The 13,995-nt window shown below is 43.6% G+C and overlaps 1 protein-coding gene across 1 annotated transcript in view; it reads right to left on the bottom strand.

Annotated features, from left to right (window-relative positions):
- FAM135B (family with sequence similarity 135 member B) overlaps positions 1–13,995 on the bottom strand; it is a 140,687-nt gene that overhangs the window by 50,175 nt on the left and 76,517 nt on the right. Inside the window, exons 4-7 of the mRNA XM_083516510.1 lie at positions 10,632–10,771; positions 9,559–9,629; positions 4,785–4,958; positions 2,963–3,089 (exon numbers count right to left, since the gene is read on the bottom strand). Coding sequence (XP_083372636.1) covers positions 2,963–3,089; positions 4,785–4,958; positions 9,559–9,629; positions 10,632–10,771 — 512 coding nt within the window. The remainder of the gene's footprint in view (positions 1–2,962; positions 3,090–4,784; positions 4,959–9,558; positions 9,630–10,631; positions 10,772–13,995) is intronic.

The following is a 13,995-nucleotide window of genomic DNA, read 5'->3' as shown; positions in this document are numbered from 1 at the left end:
CCTTCCCGCCAGAGTGGTACCTATTTATCTACTTGCACTTTGATGTGCTTTCGAACTGCTAGGTTGGCAGGAGCAGGGACCGAGCAACGGGAGCTCACGCCATCACAGGGATTCGAACCGCCGACCTTCTGATCGGCAAGTCCTAGGCTCTGTGGTTTGACCCACAGCGCCACCCGCATCCCTCATTACAGTGGTACCTCGGGTTAAGTACTTAATTCGTTCCGGAGGTCCGTTCTTAACCTGAAACTGTTCTTAACCTGAAGCACCACTTTAGCTAATGGGGCCTCCTGCTGCTGCCACGCCGCCGGAGCACAATGTCTGTTCTCATCCTGAAGCAAAGTTCTTAACCTGAAGCACTATTTCTGGGTTAGCGAGTCTGTAACCTGAAGCGTATGTAACCTGAAGCATATGTAACCCGAGGTACTACTGTATTTGTTTATTAAATTTCTATACTGACCTTCATCTGAGGACCACCGGGCAATTTACAATATAAAGGTTCTCTGGCTCAACTAGCTGATTCCCAGCTCGGACATGCTCAGCTGGTGTTAAGTCCCGAACACCAATGCAGCTGAATATGCCAGGGAATATTTCTCATACCAGCTCAGTTGAGCTCAGTTGAATGTGGCTGTAACTCCCCCAAAAGGAGCATTCTGGGGAAGTGGCAGGGGAGGGAGCAGAAAGGGGGAACGTAGGCTGGATCCTGATCCCATTCAGCTTGGTTGTGTGGCTTTGCAAGCCCATGTTTGTTTGTTTGTTTGTTTGTTTGTTTGTTTGTTGTTGTTTAAAAAATACGTATAGAATTTTGTATGCATCATACAGTTCTCTGTGCAATCTGAGGGTGGTGTCCAGTGCGCGTCCTACTCAGAGTAGACCCAATGGAATTAATGAATATGATTAAATTAGGTCAATTAATTTCGCTGGGTCTATTTTGAGTAGAACTTAGTTGGCGACAACCCCATGTGTTCATTGATTTCCAACCCATATATAAGGCAGGGAACTGAGAATTTGGACAGCTTGCTTTAAATCGTGGGCTGCATGGACTTCTCTTCCACATTGACTCTCTCTTCATTGCTATCTCCAAAGTCAGCAAACTGCATTTAGAACCACTTTCTCCTAAGCTCATAAAATGGGGGAAAGAAAAGATGCAATAAACATTAACCAAGCAAGCTATCTACTGTTGATAAACAAGCTCATTATCTCAATTATCTCTGTAATCGACACTGTCTCAGCAAGCTGAAAAACAAAACAGATCATCGCTGGAGCGCTCTCAGCTGTGCGCTTGAAAGGAAATCAAACGAATAAGCAATGGAAACTGGGGGAAATCAAAATTGATCTGGCATAGCTGACCTGTTCATCAGCTATGTTTGAAGCAACAGGAAGACCAAGCAAGTTGCAGGACCTCTGCGTGAAGAAGGCAGAGAAATGCTACGACGAAGACAAGATGGAACCACGCAACACCTACTTTGCCTCTGTTTTCACACAAAAGGAAAGCAGTGCCCAATCTGGTGATAACAGACTACAGCAGGGGCCGGCAAAGTTTTTGTGGCTTGGGCCGGTTCACGGTCCCGCAGACGTCGCAGTGGGCCAGAGTGCGCGCACGCATGCGCAAACGCTATTTCCGGTGCTCCTTCCGGTGCGGAGGAGGCGTGCGAAGAAGGCCAGCGTCACGGAAGGCGGTCCCCACTCTGCTCTGCGCCAGTTTAGCACAGCACATGGGAGCCGACCGAGTGGCCGGTGGGGGTCCCTGAGCGGGCAGCGGGGGTCCATGGGCCGGTTAAACAACCTGCATGGGCCAGTTGTGGCCCATGGGCCTTAGGTTGCCAACAGCTGGATGAAAGAATGCAAGGAGGGAGCTGCAGCCAAGACAGGAAAAGGGGCAATAATGGAACACCTAACTAGGAGTTGAAACTTTGGGTCCCTTTCAATTCTACAATTCTGGGATTCCACATTCGTATTTGGAGGAAATTTTCCACCCTTGAATGCTGTCACTGTTCAAAATAGCACCACTGTTCTGATGATACGGGAAGAGTATTTTGCTCCATAAAACACTGCCTTTTCCCTTGCTAGTCAGTACTAAAGGCAAGGTAAGTAAAGTATCTGCATGCTCTGTTTCTTCTACTTTTTGGGATTTGAGAAACTGGCGTCTCAGATCTGCTCCTCTGTAGACGGTTTCAGTGTAGCCAGTGTGGTGTAGTGGTTAAGAGCGGTAGTCTCGTAATCTGGGGAACCGGGTTTGCTTCCCCACTCCTCCACATGCAGCTGCTGGGTGACCTTGGGCTAGTCACACTTCTCTGAAATCTCTCAGTCCCACTCACCTCACAGAGTGTTTGTTGTGGGGGAGGAAGGGAAAGGAGATTGTTAGCTGCTTTGAGACTCCATCGGGTAGTGATAAAGCGGGATATCAAATCCAAACTCCTCCTCTTCTTCTTCTTCTTCTTCTTCTTCTTCTTCTTCTTCTTCTTCTTCTTCTTCTTCGTTAAGGGATGAGCACTTTGTATAACAGACGGGATCGACAACACCACCCCAACAGAGTAGGAGTTTAAAGAAGCATGACTAGGAATATATTAATACCGCTGTTGTTTCCTCGAGTAACATTTGGCATTATCGGTCCTTTTTTGACAAAATGGTTACAAGGGAAGGATTTTGTAAACAGTTTTCTGCCTTAGAAGGCCAGTTTCCTCTTCCGTAACCTCAATGTTGCCCGTATAGAATTCAGCAGCGAAGAGGGAGTTGCAGGCAAGTCTAGAAGCAGTTGGCTCTGCCTCTACCTGCAGATATTCTCCTTGCTGTCTGCACTTCCATTCCCAGTGGGCAAAATTCACCACAGATTTTATCGGTGGGAGTAGGGATCATATAAACTCACCTCTCTCTTATCAGCCTGGTGATCCTGCCTAAGGAAGGCCCATCTCCATCCCTTTACACTGTGCATCTAATGTCACCACGAACAAGAACTGTCCCCTACCTCAGAAGCAACAGGTTTGCAGTAACCGGCTCCAAACACCAGGTTTTCCAGCGACATCCCCGTCAGATCTGGTCCTGTTTCCAAGCTGTTTTTACCAAGCCACGAGCCCTTCCCTGGACGGGCAAAGCTAAACAAAAAAGAAAAAAATTGAATACCTATATCTATATGGAACAACAGTATTACACATTTCAAAGTTTTCTCACCCATCCTTTCCTCTCTGCACTAAAAATACATTTTAAAAAATATCCCTGTGTTGCTATTTTAAAACGACAGTTCTTGGAGAGCTGGGAGACATAGCAAAGGTTCACCTCAGTCTGTGGTGCTCTGGGAAGCCTTCAGGCTTTTTCAAAGCTTGTTAAAAATTCTCCGCTAACAGGATCAGTAGCAGCAAACAAGTTTTCCAGGAATAGGTAAGCTTTTCTTCTCTCTTTGTCATCAACAACATATGGCAATTGTTAAAGGAGTTCAGAAAGAAGCAAAGAGATTACTGTTCTCCCTCTTTGCTCAGGGTAAGACAACAGACAGTGGTTACAAATTAGGGGGGGAAGCTAGATTTAGATCAAATATTAAAAACAACAAGTCTGTGTGTGAGCAGGCAAGAGACAATAAGGAAACATTAGATCACAGGCAGGCAGACTTGAGGCTTGCAGGATCCGCTTTAATTTTATTTCTTTCTTTACCAGCCCTACCAATAGACAGGGTGAGGCCACTGCCTCAAGCATTGTGTGCTGAGGATAGGGACCAGCAGGTAGGAGTGCGTTACATGGCCCCTAAGCTAGCCTGCTCCTCTTTGTGGAGGACGATTCTTACATGATTAGTGTGGAAGTAAGAGTTAGCCCTGTCAAGATTCTGAGCACGGAAGGGAGGGGACACCATGGTCACCTTCGCCTTAGGCTACAAAATGTCTTGAGCTGGACCACAGAAGAACCTCCCATGTGAACTGACCTGGACCCTTCAGTCATCATCTAAGGTGCTTCTTTATGGGCCTACTCCATGATAGGTCCATAGGATGGCAAAGTGCTTGGTAAAACCACATCCAACTACTGGACTTAAATAAGATGGGGTTGCTGTATGTCTGTAATTTCTGGACATGTCCAGGATATTACCAGGGAAAATAGTGTCTGGGATTTTGAGGTTGATTGCTTTTGAATTTTACTTCTAGAAACATGCCAACCCTAAAATAGAACAGATTGCTGTCCATTTCCCAGTCTGGATAGTGCCATCACCACATAGCTGATTATAAAAGGCAATTCTTGGTCAGCCACTGTGGTTAGATTACTGCAGCACATTATACATAGGGCTGCCTATACGCAGGATATACAAATTTAATAAATAATAGTAATAACTCTGCCAAGTCTCTGTATTTTTAGTTGTTCTGTTGCTGGCATTGTTTTTATTTTATGTATACATTTTTTAAAAAAGCAAATGAGATGAAATATATTCAGAGTTGAGTGTTGATTTCATGCTCTTTATTTCAGCTCATGGTAAACAGTGAGTGAGTGCTTTCCCCAAAAACATCTGGCTATATATACATTATTTACAGAATGGGTCCCGTGTGATTGGCTGATTCAACTCCCCTCCTGGAGCCTGATTGGAATGTTCCTGCAGGCCAATCAGGTTTCTGATTCACTTCCTCCTGGAGCCGGATTGGGCGGCTCCTGCAGACCAATCAGGTTGCTGCCTTCTAGGTTCCTACCTGCCTATTGTTCTAGGATCCAAGCTCAGTACATAACATGAGATATGAACAATTGACCTCTCATAGTAAAAGATCATGAAATACACATACGGAAAATGAAAACAAGAAGAACCCTGTATCTCTCACCTGATCAGGGGCTGGTGCAAAGCCACCAGAGAGGCGTGCAGAGTAACAGAGATGGCTGACAAGTGGAAGTAGTCAAACATGACGGGCACATGATGATGCAACCCTCGCCCCGGGTGGAAGTGGAGCCCCAAAGTGCGGCTGCTGATCACGGGGATTGTCGTGACATCTCTCAACCTGGAAGGAGAAGCAACAGTCATTGTTGTTAATAACAATTTCATGTATGGACGGCTTTGCATGAAGGATCTCCAATTGCCTTCTCAAGGGAAGAAAAGTGTATAAAGCACTGTTGCACATCTATCTGTCTGTCTATCTACAATAAAAGTTAAAACAATTGCATATAAAACACCTTTGAAAGAAATAAATATAGAAAAAAACAGTTAAAATAATTGCATTTGCTTATTTATTTATTTAATAACCCGCTTCCTCCCAATGGAGCCCCGGGCAGTAAATGCACAAGCAATAAAACAAAACTCTTTTTTTAAGAAATGCAGTACAAATCAACAGAGATGACAGCTTCCTGATGTGTACTGGAGAGGGTGGTTGTTCCAAAGCATAGGTGCCACCACAATAAAAGCCCTGTTCTCACATTGGGTGGAATGGACTTTCTGATGAGATGGTAGCCGCAGGAGGCTCTCTCCTACGGAGCACAGTGATTGGTTGGGACTATAAGGAATAAGAGAGACATCACCTTGCTGACAGAGATCTGTATAGTTAAAGCTATGGTTTTCCCAGTAGTGATGTATGGAAGTGAGAGCTGGACCATAAAGAAAGAAGGCTGATTGACGAATAATGGATGCTTTTGAATTCTGGTGCTGGAGGAGACTCTTGAGAATCCCATGGACTGCAAGAAGATCAAACCTATCCATTCTGAAGGAAATCAGCCCTGAGTGCTCACTGGAAGGACAGATCATGAAGCTGAGGCTCCAGTACTTTAGCCACCTCATGAGAAGACTCCCTTGAAAAGACCCTGATGTTGGGAAAGATGGAGGGCACAAGGAGAAGGGGACGACAGAGGACGAGATGGTTGGATAGTGTTCTCAAAGCTATGAACATGAGTTTGACCAAGCTGCGGGAGGCAGTGGAAGACAGGAGTGCCTGGCGTGCTCCATGGGGGTCACGAAGAGTCGGACACGACTAAACAACAACAACAATAAGGAATAAGCTGGTCTTCAAGGTATCCCAATGCAAACTGTACAGGGCTTTGTACTACCACCTTCAACTTAGCCTGGTAGCTAATTGAGAAGAGCCTTCTGCTGGCTCAATCTGCTGCATGGATGCAGCCCCAGAGACAATGGTGTGAGTGGAATTTTTATCACTTGGCAGCAATTCACTTGGCAACGAGGAGCATTTACAAGGCTGGTGCTTAGCTCTTAATTGTACTTGTAGCAGCAGTGTCAATATTATGACATTGCTGCGAAAAACCCAAAGTGACTTGCATTGCACCATTCACAGATCCTTAAAAAAAAAAAAAAAGAGCCAGTGATTGGGCTTAAATCTGCTTTTTTCATTTTAGGGGAAGCTGCTGACACAAGCCATTAAGACTTTTGAGAAGGCTGTGTAAGAGGTGAAGGAAGAGCTAGGACAAAAAAGGAAAATCAATTTTATTCCCATGTCCGTGCTGTTCAGGAGAATGTGTGTCTAAACATCTGAGTGCCCAGTGCAATAAAAAATATACCCCATTCATTTGGTACCAATGATGTCACAGAAGCTCACATTTCCTCATCTTAATAATAATAATAATAATAATGGTAAGAAGATTTATGATCCTGTTCTCACTATTGGAATCTTCCCTCTTATTCCTAACTGAATAGAAATGTTAAATTGGGGGTGTGAAGTTCAAAGTTTGAAACATGACTTTTGGAAAGCCTGCTGAATCTTCTAAAGAGGGATTTTGTGGAACATCAGCTACAGATATTTCACTGAGGGACTTTTAAAAAATCTCTGTGGTCCATTGACGAACGTTCAAATTATGGCATCATGGGAACCTTTGAGGCCAGTTGGTGTTGGGTAGCCCAGATTTGCCGTCATACGGGACTTAACATGAGTTTACTGGATCCAGCCAAGACCTGTCTAGTCCAGCATCCTTTGTTCACAGTGGCCCAAAAAATACCTGTAAGAAGCCTGAAAGCTTAACATGAGTGGAACAACTCTCTGTCCATCTGAGATTACCAGCAACTGGTATTAGGAGACAGAATGCTTCTGACAGTGAAGGTAGAACATGGGTGGAACATACGTAGAACATAATGTTAGAAGCAAGGATTATGACCGCCATGGCATGTGTGGTGCAGGGAGCCTTAGTAAATTCTATTTTCTCAAGATAGCCCGTTATAGAATAGTTGATACATTCAGTAATCCTTGGGGAAACTACATGATTGCTTAGATTAAACCATCTTCATCATTACGAGTTAGTTTCTTTATCTTAACCCAGAGCAACACAAAGTGACTTAAAAAGAGAAATAAAATAAATAAAAAAAACATCTCTGGCTTCTAAGGCAGCTTCAAGCAATATTATCTCTTTATTGTGTTTATGAGATTCTTCATGAAATAAATTATCCTGGCATCAGGCAAAAACAAAATAAAAATATGACAATAAAGCCACAAAAGGTGTTAGAAAAAGCCAGCACATAAAATCTCAAATAGGAAATCAGCACAATAAAAGACTATATAAGAACAATGTGTAAACAGAATACATTTTAAACCAGAAAACACAATAATTAAGAAATAACAGTAAGACCATCAATAACTGGGGAGTCCAGGAATAGGAGTGGGGCTGAATACCACCCACTTTCAAATCTAGCCTTCTGGGACCCACAATTTTCAGTGGGGGGAGGGGGAAGAAATCTACCTTCAATTCAGGGAAGCGGAAATGTTTTTCCTCATGTGATTCCATGTCCTACAATCTATCTGAGCAATGGACATAGCAGCACTAAAGGTGGCAGACCCTCTGTAGGGAAGTTTAACTTTTGAAAGTCTAGGAATGCAACCCTAAACACACTTACTAGGGATGAATTCTAGGGAACTTCTCAGGCTTAGGTTTGCTCTATAAAAGAGGGAGGTTTAGATGAATGGTGCGGGAAATGGCTATTGAGATCTGGAGCTCCCAAAGTTTTGGAGCTGAAGGTACATTTGCAAAACATTGAAGCTGCCACAAGCATCTCAGAAATGCCACAACACTCTTATTTATTCTATTTGCTTCTTCCAAGCAAATAGGTGCCAAGTAGGTGCCAAGGAAGACTCCATGGGTGTCATGTTGGTGACCCCCGAATACTAGATGACACTAGCAATTTCTTTGGCATTTTCACATGATTATTTTTTTTTAAAAAAATGAATAAAATCATGAAAACTCACTTTTAAATACTATTCTGAATATCTTTTATCGCAAAACATCAAAGTCTAAATGTATTTTATCTCAAAACATTTTTTAAAAACCTATCTTCCTGTTATGTATTCACCGGTCTGTGTTTGCCTGAGCTTGAGTCTGGACTAAGGATTCTGAGTTCCTGTGTTCTGATTCGATACGTGATATCCAATCACAGAACATTTCAGGATTTGGGCCTCTGTCATTGGCCCTCGAACTCTGAGTCATGATTCGCAGCTTGGAAGTTTAGACAGCCAATCACGTTGGGAATGGGAGTGGCCTAGGCCTTCAGAAATATATATATGCAGTTGTTTTGCCCTTGTTGCCCAGTTCTGTTGGTTCAATAAAGGTTCTTGCTGCTATCACTGTGTCTTGCCTCGTGGGAACCCACCTACCCTTCACTAGTGATGAACGTGGGATGCTAGGCTAGGTATGTAGCCCTGGCTAGCCTCCACAAGCTGAAATCACTGCTGGGGAACTGTCGCCACAGCTGAGCTGAAATCACTGACTGCAGCCACAAGGCAGATCACACAGAGTGGGTGTCGTGGCCACCCAGGGCCACCGTATGCATGTTTTTTGTTTATTGAATCATAGAATCATAGAGTTGGAAGAGACCACAAGGGCCATCAAGTCCAACCCCCTGCCAAGCAGGAAACACCATCAGAGCACTCCTGACATATGGTTGTCAAGCCTCTGCTTAAAGACCTCCAAAGTAGGAGACTCCACCACACTCCTTGGCAGCAAATTCCACTGTCGAACAGCTCTTACTGTCAGGAAGTTCTTCCTAATGTTTAGGTGGAATCTTCTTTCTTGTAGTTTGGATCCATTGCTCCGTGTCCACTTCTCTGGAGCAGCAGAAAACAACCTTTTTCCCTCCTCTATGTGACATCCTTTTATATATTTGAACATGGCTATCATATCACCCCTTAACCTCCTCTTCTCCAGGCTAAACATGCCCAGCTCCCTTAGCCGTTCCTCATAAGGCATCGTTTCCAGGCCTTTGACCATTTTGGTTGCCCTCCTCTGGACACGTTCCAGTTTGTCAGTGTCCTCCTTGAATTGTGGTGCCCAGAACTGGACACAGTACTCCAGGTGAGGTCTGACCAGAGCAGAATACAGTGGCACTATTACTTCCCTTGATCTAGATGCTATACTCCTATTGATGCAGCCCAGAATTGCATTGGCTTTTTTAGCTGCTGCGTCACACTGTTGGCTCATGTCAAGTTTGTGGTCAACCAAGGCTCCTAGATCCTTTTCACATGTATTGGTTTGTTTGTAGCTAATGACAGAGTGGCAACCTTCGGAGGGAATTCAAAGGACAGCTACATTTCTATCTGCGGGTTAGTCCTGATTTGGGCCAGTTTGCATCAGAATCCACAATGATTAGTTTGCCTTAGGAAAGCAAAAAGTGCTCACTGTTGCTCACTGTCCGTAAAATGCAAGTCCAGCTTGAGTTGAAAGTCTGCTTCTCTGAGTGCCTCTTCCACCTGTAGAGGTTATTGAAAAAGAGAACTGTCATTACAAGCAAGGCCTCATAACACATAGGAAATTGTGTGTGTGTGTTCTGAGAACCAGTGTGATGAAATGCAGCGTGAGTGTGACAGTTCTATCAAGGGGCTCTGCTAAATCAGCATGAATTTACCTCAGACGCGTAAGATGCTCAGCTCCCATCAGCAAGTATCTATCAGCATTCCTGCTGAAGTGCGACTCAGGAAACACAAGTACAGTCAAATCTTGGTTGTTGAAAATAATTCATTTCGGCAGTCCATTTGGCTTCCAAAATGTTTGACAACCGAGGCGCAGCTTCCAATTGGCTGCAGGAGCTTCCTGCACTCAAGGGGAAGTCATGTTGGACGTTTGGCTTCAAAAAACGTTCAAAAACAGGAACATTGACTTCTGGGTTTTCGGTGTTTGGGAGCCAAAACATTCCAAAATTGAGGCGTTTGGGAACCGAGGTTTGACTGTACCAGAGAGCCAACTGACTGGCAACTTGAAGAATGGCATAGAGCAGGGGTCAGCAACCTTTTTCAGCCATGGGCCACTCCACCGTCCCTCAGACCATGTGGTGGGCCGGACTATATTTTGGAGGAAAAAATGAACAAATTCCTATGGCCCACAAATAACCCAGAGATGCATTTTAAACAAAAGCACACATTCTACTCATGTAAAAACAGGCTGATTCCTGGACTGTCCGGGGACGGGGTTGAGAAGGCGATTGGGCCGCATCCGGCCCCTGGGCCTTAGGTTGCCTATCCCTGGCATAGAGAGACAGAGGTCTCAGAGAGGCACAGAAAAGTTGTCAAGAGACCCAGCAGTGGCCTAGTGTGGGAAAGCGGTGCAGTTGCCATTTTCATGCTTCCAGTTGCTTCAGATTCTGCAATATTAATAACTGCAATATACCTTACCAGTGGAACCAGATTCACTCTTTGTGTGTATATGCATGTGTGTAAAAGAGGCAGAAACAAGAGTCCAAACTGAGAGAAACAAACCTTTTCACCATCCACAAGGAGGTGGGCCCTGAAGTTCATGGATTCATTGATGACAATCTCTTCATTCCTGTACAAAATCTGAAACACTCTGCTGTAGACGGTGTTCTCGTGGACACAGGCTGCACAAAGAATTGAATCGCCTGCAAAACAGAATCCAAAAACAGAATAACTATGAGATAGATTTACACCCTGGGCATCCAGAGGAGGGCAACCAAAATGGTCAAAGGCCTGTAAACGATGCCTTATGAGGAACGGTTAAGGGAGCTGGGCATGTTTAGCCTGGAGAAGAGGAGGTTAAGGGGTGATATGATAGCCATGTTCAAATATATAAAAGGATGTCACATAGAGGAGGGAGAAAGGTTGTTTTCTGCTGCTCCAGACAAGCGTACACGGAGCAATGGATCCAAACTACAAGAAAGAAGATTCCACCTAAAGATTAGGAAGAACTTCCTGACAGTAAGAGCTGTTCGACAGTGGAATTTGCTGCCAAGGAGTGTGGTGGAGTCTCCTACTTTGGAGGTCTTTAAGCAGAGGCTTGACAACCATATGTCAGGAGTGCTCTGATGGTGTTTCCTGCTTGGCAGGGGGTTGGACTCGATGGCCCTTGTGGTCTCTTCCAACTCTATGATTCTATGATTCTATGATTCAGACTTAATCAGGCCCTGCACTTCTATGCATTTGGAATGCATCGAACACTTGGGGGGCAGCAATCCAAACTATGGGAGCCAGTGTAATTTACGACACCTTGAGATAAACTGGCATAAAGTTATGCCAGATTCGAAACCTCTTTGGGAGCAAGATGGCAGAGTGAAAACAAGACTTTAAAATAGATTTTGACTTAGACCTACCCCTTTTTTTGGTGTAAGTTCCATAAACTATCTATCTATCTATCTATCTATCTATCTATCTATCTATCTATCTATCTATCTATCGTACAGGAAACAGTATATGTGGGAGCATCAGAACCTCCATTTCCTGCATCTAAACACTGAAGTGGAAGATCTCAGTGAGAAACACATTGCACGGTGCTTTCTCTATCTATCTTTGGCTTCCAGTTTGTGGTGGGTCTGGAAAACTAAAACAAATTTTCCTTTGAGAACATTCCACGAGACACTGAGCCCCTGCCTCATTCAGCCCCAGCACTTCAGCCAAGCATCATAATGGAAGCATGGACAGTAGAAAAAGAAAAAGAAAACTCATTTATTTGCTCTACCGCAGTGACGACAATAAAAAGCATGAAGCAGATAAGCTCTTCGAAAGGCAAGCAATGCAGCCTGATTTATTTTCGTTGAAAACTCATCATTCTAGAGCCATTGGTAAAACTGCATTACTGGCCAAATCTATTCTTCTCTTAATCTAACAGGACAAAAAAGAAAGAAAAGCAATTTGATTGTATTATTATTATTATACATATATATATGTGTGTGTTTGTGTATATTTGATACACTAACTCCCTTCAGAGACGCAGAACCTAATGTAATTTTCTCTTCCAAATATACCTTTGCTAGGATCCCCAGTGGTGCATAATTGGTAGCATATTAGAGACATTATTTATACGGGGGCCAGCCAAGATAATGCATGTCCTCCAAGGGTCTCTATTTTCCAGAAGGCCATAGTTCAAATGTCACAGCTTCAATCTTCAACATCTCCAGGCAGAGGTGGAAAGATACCAATATTGTAGGACCAGGATGTGCTGGTTTCACCACCACTTCATTTCCGTATCTTTGGTACTATTTTGCAGGACAAAAGAGTCTTGTGGCACATTCCAAGACCAACGCATTTATAGTTGGTGGAAACGTTTATGACACTCAGAAGATAGCCACCAACTTGGATGACTTTGGAATAAGGTTAATTAAATGTATGGCAGACAAGGACATCAATGGCTACTAGTCATGAAGTCTATGTTCTTCCTCGGCTGTCTCTGAGAGGTACCTATTTATCTACTTGGACTTTTGACGTGCTTTCGAACTGCTAGGTTGGCAGGAGCAGGGACTGAGCAACGGGAGCTCACCCCGTTGCAGGGATTCGAACCGCCGACCTTCTGATTGGCAAGTCCTAGGCTCTGTGGTTTAACCCACAGCGCCACCCTTATACAGCCACAAAACCCTTTTTCTTAGTTAAAGCTTCTGGTAAACCTTTATGACAAAGGCTCTCTATGCTTTAAATCAGTGTAGGAGAGATTATTGCAAACCAGAACAGAGCTAGCATACAGCTGTCAGAGAGATGCTTCCAGCCATGTTTAATGGGAGGGATCCCTGCTATGGTGTTTTTACTTCTTTGCCGGTCCCTTTCATCAAGGCTTTTAAAGCAATATACGTCATTGAAGTAAGCCGACCTTGACCCCAGCTTGCTCGGTGAGAATACTGGCATTGTGTGGGATGCTTTCTCTGCATGCTAATTCCGATGAACCTTCCAAAAACATGGGCTGCAAGATCAAAGTGATGCTTGTTGCCAATTAATTAATTGCAGAATTAATTCTCAAGCCTGGACTTCCACAGAGGTCATACTGAATGCCTTGCAGAGCTCTCCGCATGTAAGTTAATTGCTGCATTAATTCTAGGCCTGCAACTTTGCGTTGATAAATCAACTTAATTAATTTTAAAACTTTTGATTGATTAAAACTCAACCCCAATAAATCTGGGCAGCACTCTTTGTTTAGTTAAAATAATTAGGAATAATCTCCCTGCCCTGCAAAATAATAATAATAATAATAATAATAATAATAATAATAATAATAATACCCCACCCTGTAATAAAAATAACAGACTGCTGCTGTTTTAGAACAGACATCTCATCTTCTCCATTGTACAGGAAAGACCACCTCTTCTAAGGCGGAACAGCATTGTAATAGTTCAAGATTATGTTTCTCTATTTTTTTTTAATAAAGCCTTTAAACATTTGATTTGATTGATACATTAAAAGTTCAGGTGCCTTTCATTCTTTTCATCAAATGGCAGACATAGCAAACTCCTAAATATGACTGATCATGAAGCTGAGGCTCCAATCCTTTGGCCACCTCATGAGAAGAGAAGACTCTCTGGAAAAGATCCTGATGTTGGGAAAGATGGAGGGCACAAGGAGAAGGGGACGACAGAGGACGAGATGGTTGGACAGTGTTCTCGAAGCTACCAGCATGAGTTTGACCAAACTGTGGGAGGCAGTGGAAGACAGAAGTGCCTGGCGTGCTCTGGTCCATGGGGTCATGAAGAGTCGGACAGGACTAAATGACTAAACAACAACATGTACCCATGTATTTCAATGATCTTGCAAGTCAGTGGGTGTGTACTAGTTAATTTAGACAAATTTTGCTAAACCTGAGCTGATCAGATGCAAAAACTTGCACACAAGTTTTAAGAGCCTTCCT

The sequence above is a fragment of the Podarcis liolepis genome, assembly GCF_965112155.1.
Source record: "Podarcis liolepis genome assembly, chromosome: 8".
Lineage (NCBI taxonomy): Eukaryota > Metazoa > Chordata > Lepidosauria > Squamata > Lacertidae > Podarcis > Podarcis liolepis.
Note: the sequence above shows the minus strand (reverse complement) of the source record. Positions and strands in the feature narration are given on the sequence as shown.